This window comes from Bolinopsis microptera, chromosome 3 (genome assembly GCF_026151205.1).
Source record: "Bolinopsis microptera isolate Bmic1 chromosome 3, MBARI_Bmic_1.0, whole genome shotgun sequence".
In the NCBI taxonomy this organism is placed as follows: Eukaryota; Metazoa; Ctenophora; class Tentaculata; order Lobata; family Bolinopsidae; genus Bolinopsis; species Bolinopsis microptera.
Window position 1 is genome coordinate 18,870,162 of NC_087074.1, and position 14,741 is coordinate 18,884,902.

General features: G+C 37.5%; 1 protein-coding gene across 1 annotated transcript; it reads right to left on the minus strand.

Annotated features, from left to right (window-relative positions):
* Window positions 1-1,633: 1,633 nt before the first annotated feature.
* On the minus strand, window positions 1,634-2,967 carry LOC134812514 (uncharacterized). The gene is made up of 2 exons (XM_063819984.1): window positions 2,482-2,967; window positions 1,634-2,330 (listed from the first exon to the last, which is right to left on the minus strand). Exons 1-2 carry the CDS (start codon window positions 2,960-2,962, stop codon window positions 1,972-1,974), a joined length of 840 nt encoding a protein of 279 aa, XP_063676054.1. The 5' UTR covers window positions 2,963-2,967; the 3' UTR covers window positions 1,634-1,971.
* Window positions 2,968-14,741: the final 11,774 nt, after the last annotated feature.

A 14,741-nucleotide genomic window follows, 5' to 3' on the forward strand; every position in this document is an offset into this window, starting at 1 on the left:
GGTCCCAAGATAATACCAAGTTATACCCAATATGTGTTATCAGACGAATATTGAAATACATATTTTAAACATATGTACTTAATAGCTAAATTGTATGATTGGGGAGGAAATCCATAATATCGCTCATAAACCATTCTAAGGAATGCGGAAGAGGGCTACTGAGGAGCCAGGATGCAAAATGTTTGGAGTGGTTACAAATTTAATACTTTCAGAGCGATATACTCTATTATAATATGCGTATTTAAGAGTTGCATGAGTTTTGTAAAGAAAGTGTGGATAATGGATCACCTCCCGCAATCTATCGAATTAAGTGAAATATTATCAATTTTCTGAGTCCAATAATCCACAATAATTAGAAGAGTAAAACTATGTCAGTTTAAAGAATAGTTGATTAAATTTAACTTGTCAATAGAGCATAAGTGCGAAAAATATTGACACAAATTATAAAAAGATATTAAAGTAATAGTTCAACCTGCGTCACAATCAAATAGACTTAAATTTATATTGACCTAAATTCTAAAAACATAATATTTAAAAACAATAGTTTAACCTACGTCAAATAAATGAGCTAAGCAATAAAAACATTACAAAACGTGACTATAAATGGCTCCAATTATTTGGGCTGCTGAGAATCACGGGTGATTACATCAATTTAACAAATCAAGTTTCAACAAGCAGATGTTACAATATGCTAGCAAAGTAGCAAGTCAAATCAAGTTCTTGTTGACAAATTTATGACTGTATTATAAAGTTGTAACATAATAATATGGTCCAAGTTTTTTTGGCGGTTTTAGCTAAGGAGGTTTAAATTTGTACCTGACTGGCGCGTGTTCTCGGAAGCAATGCAAATTTGTTGTGACTTGCGACATCTTACAGCATTGGCCAATTATATACACGAGCACTGAGCAAATGTAGATCGCCCGAGAAAGACTGAGCCAATTTTAAATTAACAAGTTAAGTTAATAACGGCCAAGCCAAAACAACAGCTGAACCTCATCGATTAATTTATCATAAATCCTGTTCATTAGTGACCCTTGTAAACTTTAAATTAATTGCTGAATTGAAAAAAACACAGTCACAGCTCTCGTTTCTTAACTTCATGAAGTTGGGAAAATAATAGCATTAACAGTTCAATTCGGGTTGAAAATAAAATAAACCATAAGTTGAAGATAAGCAGTATACCATTACAAAATTGTTACGTTGAATTGTTATAAATTAAATAAGCGAAGTTAAAAACTTCCTCCCAGATTAAAAATGTTATCATAAGTCATAACCCATAAAAACTGGGCGCACATAATATATAAAATATTGCTGTATAGCGACAAGCGTTGAAACCGATGGTTGATAAGCATATCTAGATATCTGAGCACTGAGCAGAATATATTACTGAATATGTAGCGATGATACAGCTGATTCTTCAGAATCTAGCTCTTGGGCTTCATCAACTAATAGCAGACACATAAGATTTACCAATCACTTATGAAAACTATGAGATTCCCAGGGAGTCGAAGAACATATAATTTTATGTTTTGACGTCACAATCATCTAACATCAGATTTCTAATGCTTGTCACTGTATTAATTGTTTAAAATAACATTGTATGAATTTATAAATTAATTAGATTGACACGAAATAATGAAAATAATTTGTATTGAACCTACATGACATTGAAACGGATGGAATGAGAGCTGAGCAGCACCTACCGAAAATGTTTCATTCCATTTCGAGAGAACCTTCTTTTGGTAAAATTATTCCCGTAAAGTGGTAATATACTAGGAGTTTAACTAGTCCGAAGTTGCACATATTTATTATAAAGTTTTAAATTTTAACATTAGTAACTAAGAGTAACTACGGAAATTGTTAAATTATCCAGTCAGTGGATTCAGTATTAAAATTGATAAAGTTAAAATATCCAGGTAAAATATTAAAAATACCGTTAAAATTATAGTTCGACAAACACCTAGGCCTGATCTAGCCCATAGTCCACCACACACTAAGTTGTTTAGTAGAAGCAACAAAAATAAACTCAGCCTCTTCAGCACTGAACGACCCAAACCTACTCCCGCCCTTACATTTACTAGACCCAAATATAACGCCAGGTTTACGTGAGCTAGCTGTTACAACAGGAGTTGAACTATCAAAGTCAGCAGGATGGACCTTGCTGGCGTTAGGGACTATCAGAGCCCGGAATGCTCCCAAAGTAAAGTCAGTGGTGAAGTGTGTTCGAGCAGCTATTGTCCATTTCTCGAAACTGATGTTAGCTTTGCAAGAGTTACCAAGTTGTCTCCGCCATTGCTCAACTGTGTTACCGTCAATCTTGCCTTTAGCACCTGATTTGATAAGAGAGTCTTAATAAATCTACAGAGTTTGGGATTAATACGAAATAATTAAAGAATGACACAATTATTGACTAAAAAGCAAAGCGGTACAGCTAACATGAATTTTAAATCTTTTTTGAAATTCTAATCAGCCTTAAATTACCTTTTCCCGTCGGAGTCTTGGCTGATGAAGGAGTTCGAAGTTTTGTACCTTTAGCACGAACATTTTTAATGCTTGACAAGATGCCAGTAAATGACTCGTCAGACCGGTCACACTGGTTACCGACCAAACTGCTCCTACCACGTTCAGTCATCACTTTCTGCAGCTCATCAAGCCGAGATAGTTGTGATGAAGATGCAGTGTTCGGTTGTGGGAGCTCTCCTAGGGTAACCGGTGAAGATTCTGTGATAGGTTTGATCTTGGCAGATGGACTCATGAAATCGTGGATTGTCTTTCTCTTTTTGGCTGGAAGGTTTTCTTTCTCAGTCTCAACTTCATCGGTTTCTGAGATCACTTCTATTTCTGCAGTAAAATCAGGATCATTAGAAGTAGTTGCAGTAGTATGATCTACGTCATCATCTTTAGTGTCAGTGGAAACGTAAGACACAGCCTTCTTAGATCGGGTGCTTTTCCTTGCAGGCATATTTGGAAGCTGTAGTGAAGTTAAAACGTTACTAAAGGTAGCCAGATTAAAATGACAAATACAAAATTACAACGGACACGGATGTTGGGCACGAAGCTAGGACACATTAATTTCAATTGTAACTGAAGGGTAAATATCGGGCTGACTCAAACGTTATGACCGTGACAGTTATGTCAAGTAAACAAACATAATTATTATATCACGATAATAATCCTGTTAATTCCTAACTAGGATTCTCCCGATAATCTCACAAACCTGGCGAGGACATGTACTCATCACTGACTTTTGAATTAAGTTGGGTATTTTGACACAGTGGGGTCAGTGTGAGTGACACAAGTTTCCATCGACGTACTGGAAGCTGAATATCCGGATAAAGCTTCTGTGAAAGGAAAATTATGAAAATGTCCTACCGGTGGGACAGTTTCAGATTTCAGCTTTCCTGGACCCAAATTTCACTCTTTTGACTGAATCTTTCTGCAATGACCTACCAGTGAGTTCACAATGGATGGTACAAGACACCATTGACCAACCGGAGTAGTATATATATACATACACCTGGCCACCAATCACCTAAGTGCAAACTCCCTCTGCGCCGTCCTCCCCAGTCTTAACACCCCGGCCCCCTCTGCGCCGTCCTCCCCAGTCTCAACGCCCCGGGACTCCCCTGATGTTCCCCAAATCTAGGGGTGTGAACCCCCTAGAATGCACATTATTTTCCGAGCGGGAATATCGAGATGTAAACAGGCCTTGGTCCATTACGTTATATTTTACGTTTAACCTCTATATCCACTCTCGACAGTACTAAAAATTGTCAAAATACAGGCGAAACTGCCAATTCATGGGGCTTACAGGATCCTCCTTTACAATTACAATGTGGTGACTTTCAAACTTGTCTGTTATCTCGGTGATCTCTATTTGAGACAATAATATGTGAACATAATACTGTCAGACTCAGATACAAACACAGTCTGGCATATTATTACACTGAGAGCTTGATGCAGCTAACGAATTGATTCTCTGAATGTTTAAACCTGAGCATATGAGTGAAAAATGGATATGCTAAATTTCCAATTCCCTTTCATCTGCCCGTTTAGGATGAGGACTTGAAACAAACACGTTTAAGACCGTGTTTGTATCTGACAGTATTATGTTCACATATTATTGTCTCAAATAGAGATCACTGAGATAACAGACATTTTTGAAAGTCACCACATCATAATTACTGGGCAGCGCTTAGCCTGTCATTACGCCGAATCTCTATTTATGAACATTATAACCTGAGCTGGTGTCCCCAGGTACAAGGTAACATCGTAAAGGAGGATCGTAGAAGCAACAGTCAAGGAACCAGTCATCACAGAGGAATTCTATGATGCTGAGGATTCCATAGATGAAGAAAAGGACAATGGAATCTCTTCCAGACTTAGATCACGCTCATCTCTACTCAAATGACAAAAGGAGATGTCATCTACATTAAGAACATTGAAGTGAAACAAATTTAGTGAAACTAATTTAAAATTGTATCCTTTATTTTACAATCATAATATAATAATACTAGAAAACCCGTGGTCACAGGGAGGAAGCTAATAGTAATTTTCTGTTAGTAAGTTTAAATCGCGTCAAAAAATATCCTATGCAACCGAGGATACAGCCGATTAAAATGTTGCTCGCACTAAACACAACGTAATATCAACAAAACCGATAAAAATGCCGTTCTAGCTAACAATCTTTGCACGTGCACATGCGTGTAACAACCCTCGTTACCATGGTTACTTTGAAACCTTTGCTTTTTACCTAATTTGCACGTGGGCGGTCGTACAAACGTACAAAGAGAATTCTCTGAATTATAAGTAAGATTTATAAGCCTCCGTTTTGAAAGTTTTAAATTTTAATATATCCACATTTCTATTTAAGATTCAATTTTATGTATAAATCAATAACTGGCCGCCAAAGCCGCACATTCTTGAAAACAGGATTAACTTGTTTATAGCTATACGACAAAGTAAATTTAAAACTATCCGTGGTTTTTTAAAATAAATTATAATTTTACCTAAATTCAAAGCCAGCTTTGTAAAATTTACTATTAGATCATAATATATCGTCAATTCTAAATATTTACAATGCAACATTTCATTAATCTATAAACAAGTGTACTCCAGCCCCTACACGCATCAACTCTTATGCAGCACGGCCCAAGCCGCGCACGCACGTATTATTTTATACTTTTTGCTTTCTAATAAATATCGTGTCAATGTGTACGTCTAAATGTTCATGTTTTGTGTAAACTGAATTCAATTGAGACTAGTGACAAGGATAAGAACCCAAGTGCATGTACAGCTTTTTCAGACCCCTGTGGACCACTACTCTTGAAATTGCTCTACAACATTAACCATTTATATCCACATATTAACTGTTATATAATATATAATATACTACGTCATTTGACAATTATTATCATTAATCTAACTGTCTTGCTGAGGGGGAGGAGTAAACGCTTCACATTAAAATACTTACAACATACAAAATCTAAAACCATCAACATGGTTAGTTAATATCATGGACAATTTGGTATAAGAGAGACTGTGGGATACTGAAGGGAAAGGAGGCAGTTCTAGCGAGCGCTTCTCAAACACAAGGATATATCTTGTGAACTTGGCTAGTATATATGAAACATTTGACATGGAGTTGTAGAGTGAGCTATGTGCCTCGCCGGGCTAAAGTAGTGATGTCCTTGCTGTACGGCAAGTTAAACAAGGAACTGAAACTACTAGGTTCCGTACAGAGTCAACTCTGCACCCATGTCAATATGTTCATTATATGCAAGCCTCTTGATTTATAAATCTATTTCGTAGTAATATCTTCACATTTGCTTTATCTTAATATTATAATGAAGTACAGTAGGATACATTCCGAGAAAGAAAGGTTGGTCCAATTATTAACAAAAGTAAACAAAAGTCCATCAGAGACTCCGTGGAGTCGAAAAAGGTACACGGCCGCTGTCTGGTGCTGCTAGGCATTTATTGATCAAGATGTTTTATTGTATTGGTTTTTGATGATTCTATTGTTCATGACTAATCAAGTTCTAAGTGGAGGTATAAAGTGACTTACTGCTGCTTAAGATACTTCGAATTACCACTTGAATTCGACACATGGGTGTCATGCAGCCTAATTAAAAAAGAAGGACTGGCAGGTGAACGATGGAAAGTTGTCAATAGTTTAGGTGATTATTATTATTATTAAATCTTAGATAGCTAATAATTTAATTAATTATTGACAGGCCCCTTAACGTGGGCAATAACATACGCTTTATAAATTATATAAACAAATTCAAGTCTATATTCTGATTTTGCTAACTGTTTCTTTAGATCTGTTTCGGTCTTTTGTGGGAGTTCCCACATCTGCTGGTTGAGAATGCTCAACATAACATACATGATGCTTGACTGCTTTATTGACCCGGGCAGGCCCCAGTGGCGTAACGTTACTTTGTGGCGCCCCCCTGCTGATTGAAATTTGCCGCCCCTTTTCCGCCCCTAAAATTTTGTGTCCCTAAAAAAAAAAAAAAAAAAAGGTCAGGTACTTTTTTTGCCGCCCCTACACCTTTTTGCCGCCCCCTGAAGCAACAATGGTACCCCAAATATTTTTTTCACGTCGACCGAACGCTAAATTCGACAGGGTAGTACACCAATAAGGCGCTTTTTCCGTGAAATCAGACCTACAATCCAGGAAAATGCCGCCCCCCCTAAGGTGCCGCCCCCCTGCTAGCAGGGTTAGCAGGGGCGGTTGTTACGCCACTGGCAGGCCCCGGGGGCAGACATCCCAACACCAGTGCGTTGGGACATAGTGTTGGTCTGTTTCAGGATGTGTTAGATCCCAGAGAAGCTGCCATCTCCACTACTGCTTTAGCTCAGCGGCAGCATGAGCCCTGGTTTCCTGCCACATTGGTACTTCGGAAAGTACAGAAAGGTGGTGGATTTCAGGGTCCAGAGTCTTTGTTTGCAGAGTCTTTGTTTTATAGTCTTTCTAGTTGGCTAAGTCCTGGAGAGATTCATTTTGTTTTCAAAGAAATTCTACTCTCCTAATGAATGCTTTTTAGGTGCTGCTTTTTGTTGATATCAGAACTTCTTCTAGATAGGAATATGGTTCAGTTCCATTTAGTTCTTGTTTAAGTTTTGATTGAAATAAATTTTCGTGCACATACAGAATGAATGGTTAATAATTTAAGTGATATTGACTTTGTGCCCTCTCAGTCAGATCTAGGAGTCGCAATAAACTCCAGGTTTAATTGGGGTGCACAATGTAAAGCGCTTGTTTCCAAAGCTACCTCTAGACTTGGACTACTTAAGAGAACATGTCATTTCACTACTGATAAAAGGCAGAAAAGATCGTTCTATTTAGCGTTAATTAGGTCTATATTTGAACATTGTTCTGTCATATGGTCCCCTCAATCTGCAACTCATCTTCAACAGTTTGTTGCTATCCAAAAGAGGGCTATTAAATGGATCAATGGTGAACCTTACTCCAGTTATAATGACGATAAACTTGCTACAGAGCAAAAGAAACTAAATATTCTCCCTGTTAAACAGAAGTTTATTTATAACGATCTTATGACCTTCTATAAAATAGTGAATAGCATAATTCCAGTTTCGCTCCCTACATATATAGTCCTATGCCGTCCAGAGGGCACCCGATACACTAGACACAATGCTCAAATAATTGATAGGTCGGATACTTCAACTTACATGAGTACCACTGTGCCCTGCTCGGATGCCTTCCGAAATAGCTTTTTTCATAGATCTATGCTGAAATGGAATAGTCTACCAGTATGTATCCGGCAGTCAGAGCGGATTTCTACTTTTAAGGCCAAACTGATCAAGTACCTCTGGGCTGCCGATACAGTCTGGCCAGATTAGCTCATCAGTCTTATGAGTCTCAGAAATTTGTTTTTGTTGGTTACAATTCTGTCCGTCCAATTTCCTATCTGCTTGTCCTTTTCTTTTTTCTTTATTAGTTGTGACGGAATTGTAATGAACAAAATCCTTATAATTATTTATGATATGTTTGATTTCTTGTTAATGTTTGTCATCCAAATTTGGTAGACGGCTCCAACGTTAATGTGGCTCTTGCTATGTGTTGGTTCAGCCGAATTAATTATTATATAATCAAGTTTATTTTTCTCATTAGTTGTCATCCGGCCAAACATTAAGCAACTTATATTGCAGTACCATTTATCATTTAGTATATCAAAATATGTCATTGTAACTTTGCATGGCTGAAATGTAACGCTTGATTTATATATATAATGATTAATTGAATTTTCAAATAAAAAAAAATATATATATATATGTAGACCAAGCTCTGTGCACGGGATGCTTCCTGGAAGAATCCAGTTCTTTTAGCGGGGCACCCTACCTAAAGCCAAATTGAGATATAATAATCATATTCCTAGGGAAATAATCAGAAATCGAATACCAATCAAATAATATGATATATAGGAGTAGTAACCATATTTACTATGCAAAATGCCCCAACCACATAGTGTAAATTTATATAAAATTCAAATTCCATATCATCATTAAACCTCAATAGTCAATATAATAGCCCAAGCAAAATTAAATAACTTCTTATATACCTTACTGTCATACTACAAATTAATTAAACATTTGAAATCTGTTAACCAGAGAATAAATTTCTAAACCTAATGCAAGTGAAATAATTTATATGCAATAATGAATGCCTAATGTGAGTATCATCTGTCAATGTCCTTGTAAAACAGTCTGTACAAGAGATATGAGTAACTAATATAGAAGAAAAAAAAACAGGAAGTTGTCGTCTGTTGAAAAATAAATAAAATATCTAGAATATAGATTAGAATATAAAATAACATTCAGTCAATGTGTCGTCAATAAACTGTACAATTATCAAATGTTAAAACTGGGTGATACAGTCACCAAAAATAAATACTAAGTATAATAAGTTAATAAATTAAATGTGGTCTATAAAACTACCACTAGGTATAATAGGTCAGTTGAAGGTGACTGGTATCTTGGACTTCTAGATATAGCAAAAGCTGGTGTTCAGGAGAATCATCGAAGTTGTTACAGAAACGACAGGTTTCACCACTGTTTTTACCCATGATCTTCTGGATACCTGGTTCAGGTGAACGTTTCATTGTTGACCTAGAATTAGTTGAATGGTAACGAACCAAAGAGGTGCCTGCTAAAAATGATGATGCAGGATTATTTGTTGATGCAATTGGAGACGAAGAGATTTGGTTAAACATAGCTAGACCAAAGTCCAATGAAGAAAAAATTGCGATGGAAAAGGAATTGCAACAATGGCAGAAGTTCGACGTCTACAGAGAAGTTGATAGAAGAAGTTTTCCAAATCAAGAAGTGTTTACAAGTCGTTGGGTTATAAACCAAAAGGAGAAACCAGAGGGTTTATGCACCAAAGCTCGCCTTGTGATAAAAGGACTCCAGGGGCTCTTACTAAATCGCTCGCCCAAAAATTTCACGTGACTTTGGTTTTTTTGGTTTTGCAGCCGTACAAAACGGTTTTACATAAACCCTAATCCCAACCCTAACCCTAACCATAACCCCGAAGCTATCCATAATCTTAACCACAACCCTAACCCTAACCCGAGCCCTAAATAATCGAATTCACGTTTTACTAGCCTGTCACGTGACCAAAACGGTTTTTAGCCCATAACTCTCCAGGGAAGCATTTTAACCCTACGTCATGAGGGGTGATTCGGAATCAGCGTCCAAAAATACACTGATCTAGATCACTTTCATGCCTAAAGGGCCTTTTCACAAGAATTTTCTTAAAATTTGGGCGAGCGATTTAGTAGGAGCGGACTCCAGGAGTGCAATCTTCAGGTAGCTGAATCACTTTCAGCTGGTAAATGTGTCACAAGAACATTCATAACGCTAGCTAACATGTTTGAATACAAACTATTTGCATTGACGTACGTGCTGCCTTTTTGCAGTCCAAGCCTTTGGACAGGCTGATATTGGTTAAACCCACAAAAGAGAAGAGAACTGATAGTAACATGGTTTGGAGACTCAAGAAGCCTGTATATGGCTTGAATGATGCTGCCAGGGCATGGTTTATGACATAACAGTGAAAGAAGAGCTTCTTCTTTATATTTACGGTTGTGTTCAGATGCCACTTGATAAGTAAATGGTTGTGTACCAACCCAACGAAGAATTCTCGAGTTTCCTAAATGTACATGTGGACGATTTCTTAAAGTAAAGTAAAGTAAAATGTATGACATCACATCATCACAACGTGTAGTAATCAAAACTCTAAATTAGTATAACCTGTAGTTTAACGGAGAAATACGGATGATGATTAATCACTCTACACTCGACTGTCACGTGACTTTTTTAACCCGTTCTCTAGCTGGTTCTGAACGACTTTTCGAAACCCTAACCCTCTAAACTGATCCCAACCCTAACCCTAACCCAATCCTTAACAAAAACATATGCTAAAACCCTAACCCTAACAAGAGATTAGACTAACTTCCTTATACGGTCATATCACGTGATCGATAAAGTTTTTCGCCAATATCTCGTCAGGAGAGAATTTTAACCCTATGTCATGGGGGGTGATTCGGAATCAGCGTCCGAAAATACATCGATTGAAGTTGGTTACAACCATTGGGGGCCCTTTTAGAACAATCTCGAAGATCGACTGTAGAGTGATTTAGCACGCTCGGAGAAATACGGCGGCTTTTAGTTTCCTAAAATCGTGAAATCGGACCAAACATAAAATAAAAGCTTCGTGAAATTAAAGTCGTAAGTTTGAATCAAATAAAAGGCTAAAAACTTTTTCTGTAGAGTTTCTACGATACAGGGGAGCCGCGCACTCGTGCTCGGCGATTCATACAACGTATGACAAAGATTTATAGCTATAGGCAATGGCACTAGACTGGCAACAGTTACTGGACAGGTAACAGCAAACAGTGACTGGACATGCTGGCACCACACCTTTTGTAAACTGTTATTTAACACATAAATCCCGCTCAAAATGATTCCGAACCTCCGAACGCCAATTAATCATTAATATCATGTAAATCTAAAAAACGCAGCATTTAGCAACGTTAACGGGTGATACTCGTAAAATATTTTTTCCAATTATTAGGATCACCGTCGACGAGTCCAACTCGGCGTGCATCCTGGTACGGCCACGGTAGGTTATAAACCTACAATAGCAACGTAGCTGTAGACATTGGACATGGTAGACGATAACCCGCACGATGGTTACGCCGCGCAACGAAAATAACTAAAGGACGCATGGTTGGATGATGATTAATCGCTCTACACTCGACTGTCACGTGACTTTTTCAACCCGTTCTCTAGCTCGACCTACTAAATCGCTCACCCAAATTTGTTAAGAAAATTCTTGTTAAAAGGCCCGTTGGGTATGAAATTGATCTGCATCGGTGTATTTTTGGACGCTGATTCCGAATCACCCCCATGACGTAGGGTAAAAATGCTTCCCTGGAGAGTTATGGGCAAAAAACCGTTTTGTTCACGTGACAGGCTAGTAAAACATGAATTTGATTGTTTAGGGCTCGGGTTAGGCCGTTAGGGTTATGCTAGGGTTGTGGTAAGGGTTATGGATAGCTTCGGGGTTATGTTTAGGGTTAGGTTTGGGATTAGGGTTCATGTAAAACCGTTTTGTACGGCTGCAAAACCTTGATACATGTTTCGTATCCCAATATCAGAGATAATATGGATACACCAGGAAGGAACACCTCTGCGCGGCGTAAGTAAATTTACAAGTTCGCGCGAAAAATTGTCTTATTTTCCTGGCGCTTTGTTCTCGCGCCGGGAGTGAATCACTAATTCAGTAGATGAATCCATAAATTTGGAACATGGGTAAATCGCAGTATTGGCCGTATTTGAGTGCTCGGAAGGCTCAGTTCGGTTTTCTAAGATGGATATAGCCGTAAGCTATGCCTAGGAGCCATCAAAAGTCGCATAAAATTACCCATGGAATGACCAGAAATGAACGAAAATGAACATTCTTCTCAAAGTGCTCCGAATGGTTTAAAATGGGTCGGAAAGTGTTAACATTGGTCCTAGGACCACTCAAACCAAGTTTGGGAATCACTGCATGTCTAGAACCGATGTTACCTATGTTCCAAAATGTTCCAATTTTGGGACAATAATCCTCCTGAGAATCCAGATTTTTGGAACATGGGCACATCGAAGTATTGGCTGTATTTAAGTGCTGGGAAGCCTCAATTCGGTAAAAACTAGGCCTAAGAGCCATCAAAACTGAAATAACATTACCCAGGTTCATGTAATGAACGAAAATGAACAAAATTGAACATTGTCCTAAAAATGCTCAGAACGGTTTAAAATTGGTCGGAAAGTGTTTATATTGGTCCTGCAACCACTCAAACCAAGTTTGGGAATCACTGCATGTCTAGAACCGATGTTACCTATGTTCCAAAATGTTCCAATTTTGGGACAATAATCCTCCTGAGAATCCAGATTTTTGGAACATGGGCACATCGAAGTATTGGCTGTATTTAAGTGCTGGGAAGCCTCAATTCGGTTTTCTAAGATGGATATAGGTAAAAACTAGGCCTAAGAGCCATCAAAACTCAAATAACATTACCCAGGTCTAGGTTCATGGAATGAACGAAAATGAACAAAAATGAATATTGTCCTAAAAATGCTCAGAACGGTTTAAAATTGGTCGGAAAGTGTTTATATTGGTCCTGCGACCACTCAAACCAAGTTTGGGAATCACTGCATGTCTAGAACCGATGTTACCTATGTTCCAAAATGTTCCAATTTTGGGACAATAATCCTCCTGAGAATCCAGATTTTTGGAACATGGGCACATCGAAGTATTGGCTGTATTTAAGTGCTGGGAAGCATTTATATCAAAATATTGGAGGATTATTAAAACAAAAATATTTGCCCAATAAAATAATTTCTGTTTAATTGTACATAATTCTGAATGCAACTTTAAGACCCTGTTGGACGAAAATATTGACTCTTTGCCACCATTTTTTAACCATTCTGAGTGCTTTGAAGAAAATTTTCATGTTCTTTGTTCATTCCATAAACTTGGGTAATATTATTCGACTTTTGATGGCTCCTCTATAAGGCCTAGTTTTTTTATATCCATCTTAGAAAACCGAATTGAGGCTTCCCAGCACTTCGATGTCCCCATGTTCCAAAAATCTGGATGCTCAGGAGGATTATTGTGACAACATTGGTAACATCGGGTCTAGACATGAAGTGATTCCCAAACTTTCCGACCAATTTTAAACCGTTCTGAGTATTTTTAGGACAATATTCATTTTTTGTTCATTTTCGTTCATTCCATGAACCTGGGTAATGTTATTTGAGTTTTGATGGCTCTTAGGCTTAGTTTTTACCTATATCCATCTTAGAAAACCGAATTGAGGCTTCCCAGCACTAGAATACAGCCAATACTTCGATGTGCCCATGTTCCAAAAATCTGGATTCTCAGAAGGATTATTGTCCCAAAATTGGAACATTTTGGAACATTGGTAACATCGGTTCTAGACATGCAGTGATTCCCAAACTTGGTTTGAGTGGTCATAGGACCAATATAAACACTTTCCGACCAATTTTAAACCGTTCTGAGCATTTTTAGGACAATATTCATTTTTGTTCATTTTCGTTCATTACATGAACCTGTGTAATGTTATTTGAGTTTTGATGGCTCTTAGGCCTAGTTTTTACCTATATCCATCCTAGAAAACCGAATTGAGGCTTCCCAGCACTTAAATACAGCCAATACTTCGATGTGCCCATGTTCCAAAAATCTGGATTCTCAGGAGGATTATTGTCCCAAAATTGGAACATTTTGGAACATAGGTCACATCGGTTCTAGACATGCAGTGATTCCCAAACTTGGTTTGAGTGGTCATAGGACCAATATAAACACTTTCCGACCAATTTTAAACCGTTCTGATCATTTTTAGGACAATATTCATTTTTGTTCATTTTCGTTCATTCCATGAACCTGTGTAATGTTATTTGAGTTTTGATGGCTCTTAGGCCTAGTCTTTACCTATATCCATCTTAGAAAACCGAATTGAGGCTTCCCAGCACTTAAATACAGCCAATACTTCGATGTGCCCATGTTCCAAAAATCTGGATTCTCAGGAGGATTATTGTCCCAAAATTGGAACATTTTGGAACATAGGTAACATCGGTTCTAGATATGCAGTGATTCCCAAACTTGGTTTGAGTGGTCCTAGGACCAATATAAACACTTTCCGACCAATTTTAAACCGTTCTGAGCATTTTTAGGACAATATTCATTTTTGTTCATTTTCGTTCATTCCATGAACCTGGGTAATATTATTTGAGTTCTGATGGCTCTTAGGCCTAGTTTTTACCTATATCCATCATTTACAATTATTTTTGGCACTATTTAGAGCTTATTAGGGCAAATAAATGCATGGGACACTTTTGGGACAATTTTGGGACATGTTCCAAAAATGTTCCAAAAATGTTCCAAAAATCTGGATTCATCAACTCCACTAATTAGCTAAATACTTACTAGCATAATATACAATCTAGATCTATAATACGAAGTAAGAGTTACCACGTTACTCTTTTATTTCTCCGTTAAGCCTACAATTCTAATAACTAACAATTGAGTATGAGGTCAATTAAATGTCCATAGATATGGATTATAAAATTATATAAACACATAATTGAACAGCATGAGACAAGTGGAAAACACACAAACGAATAGATTACAAGCTCGTTAAGGATCG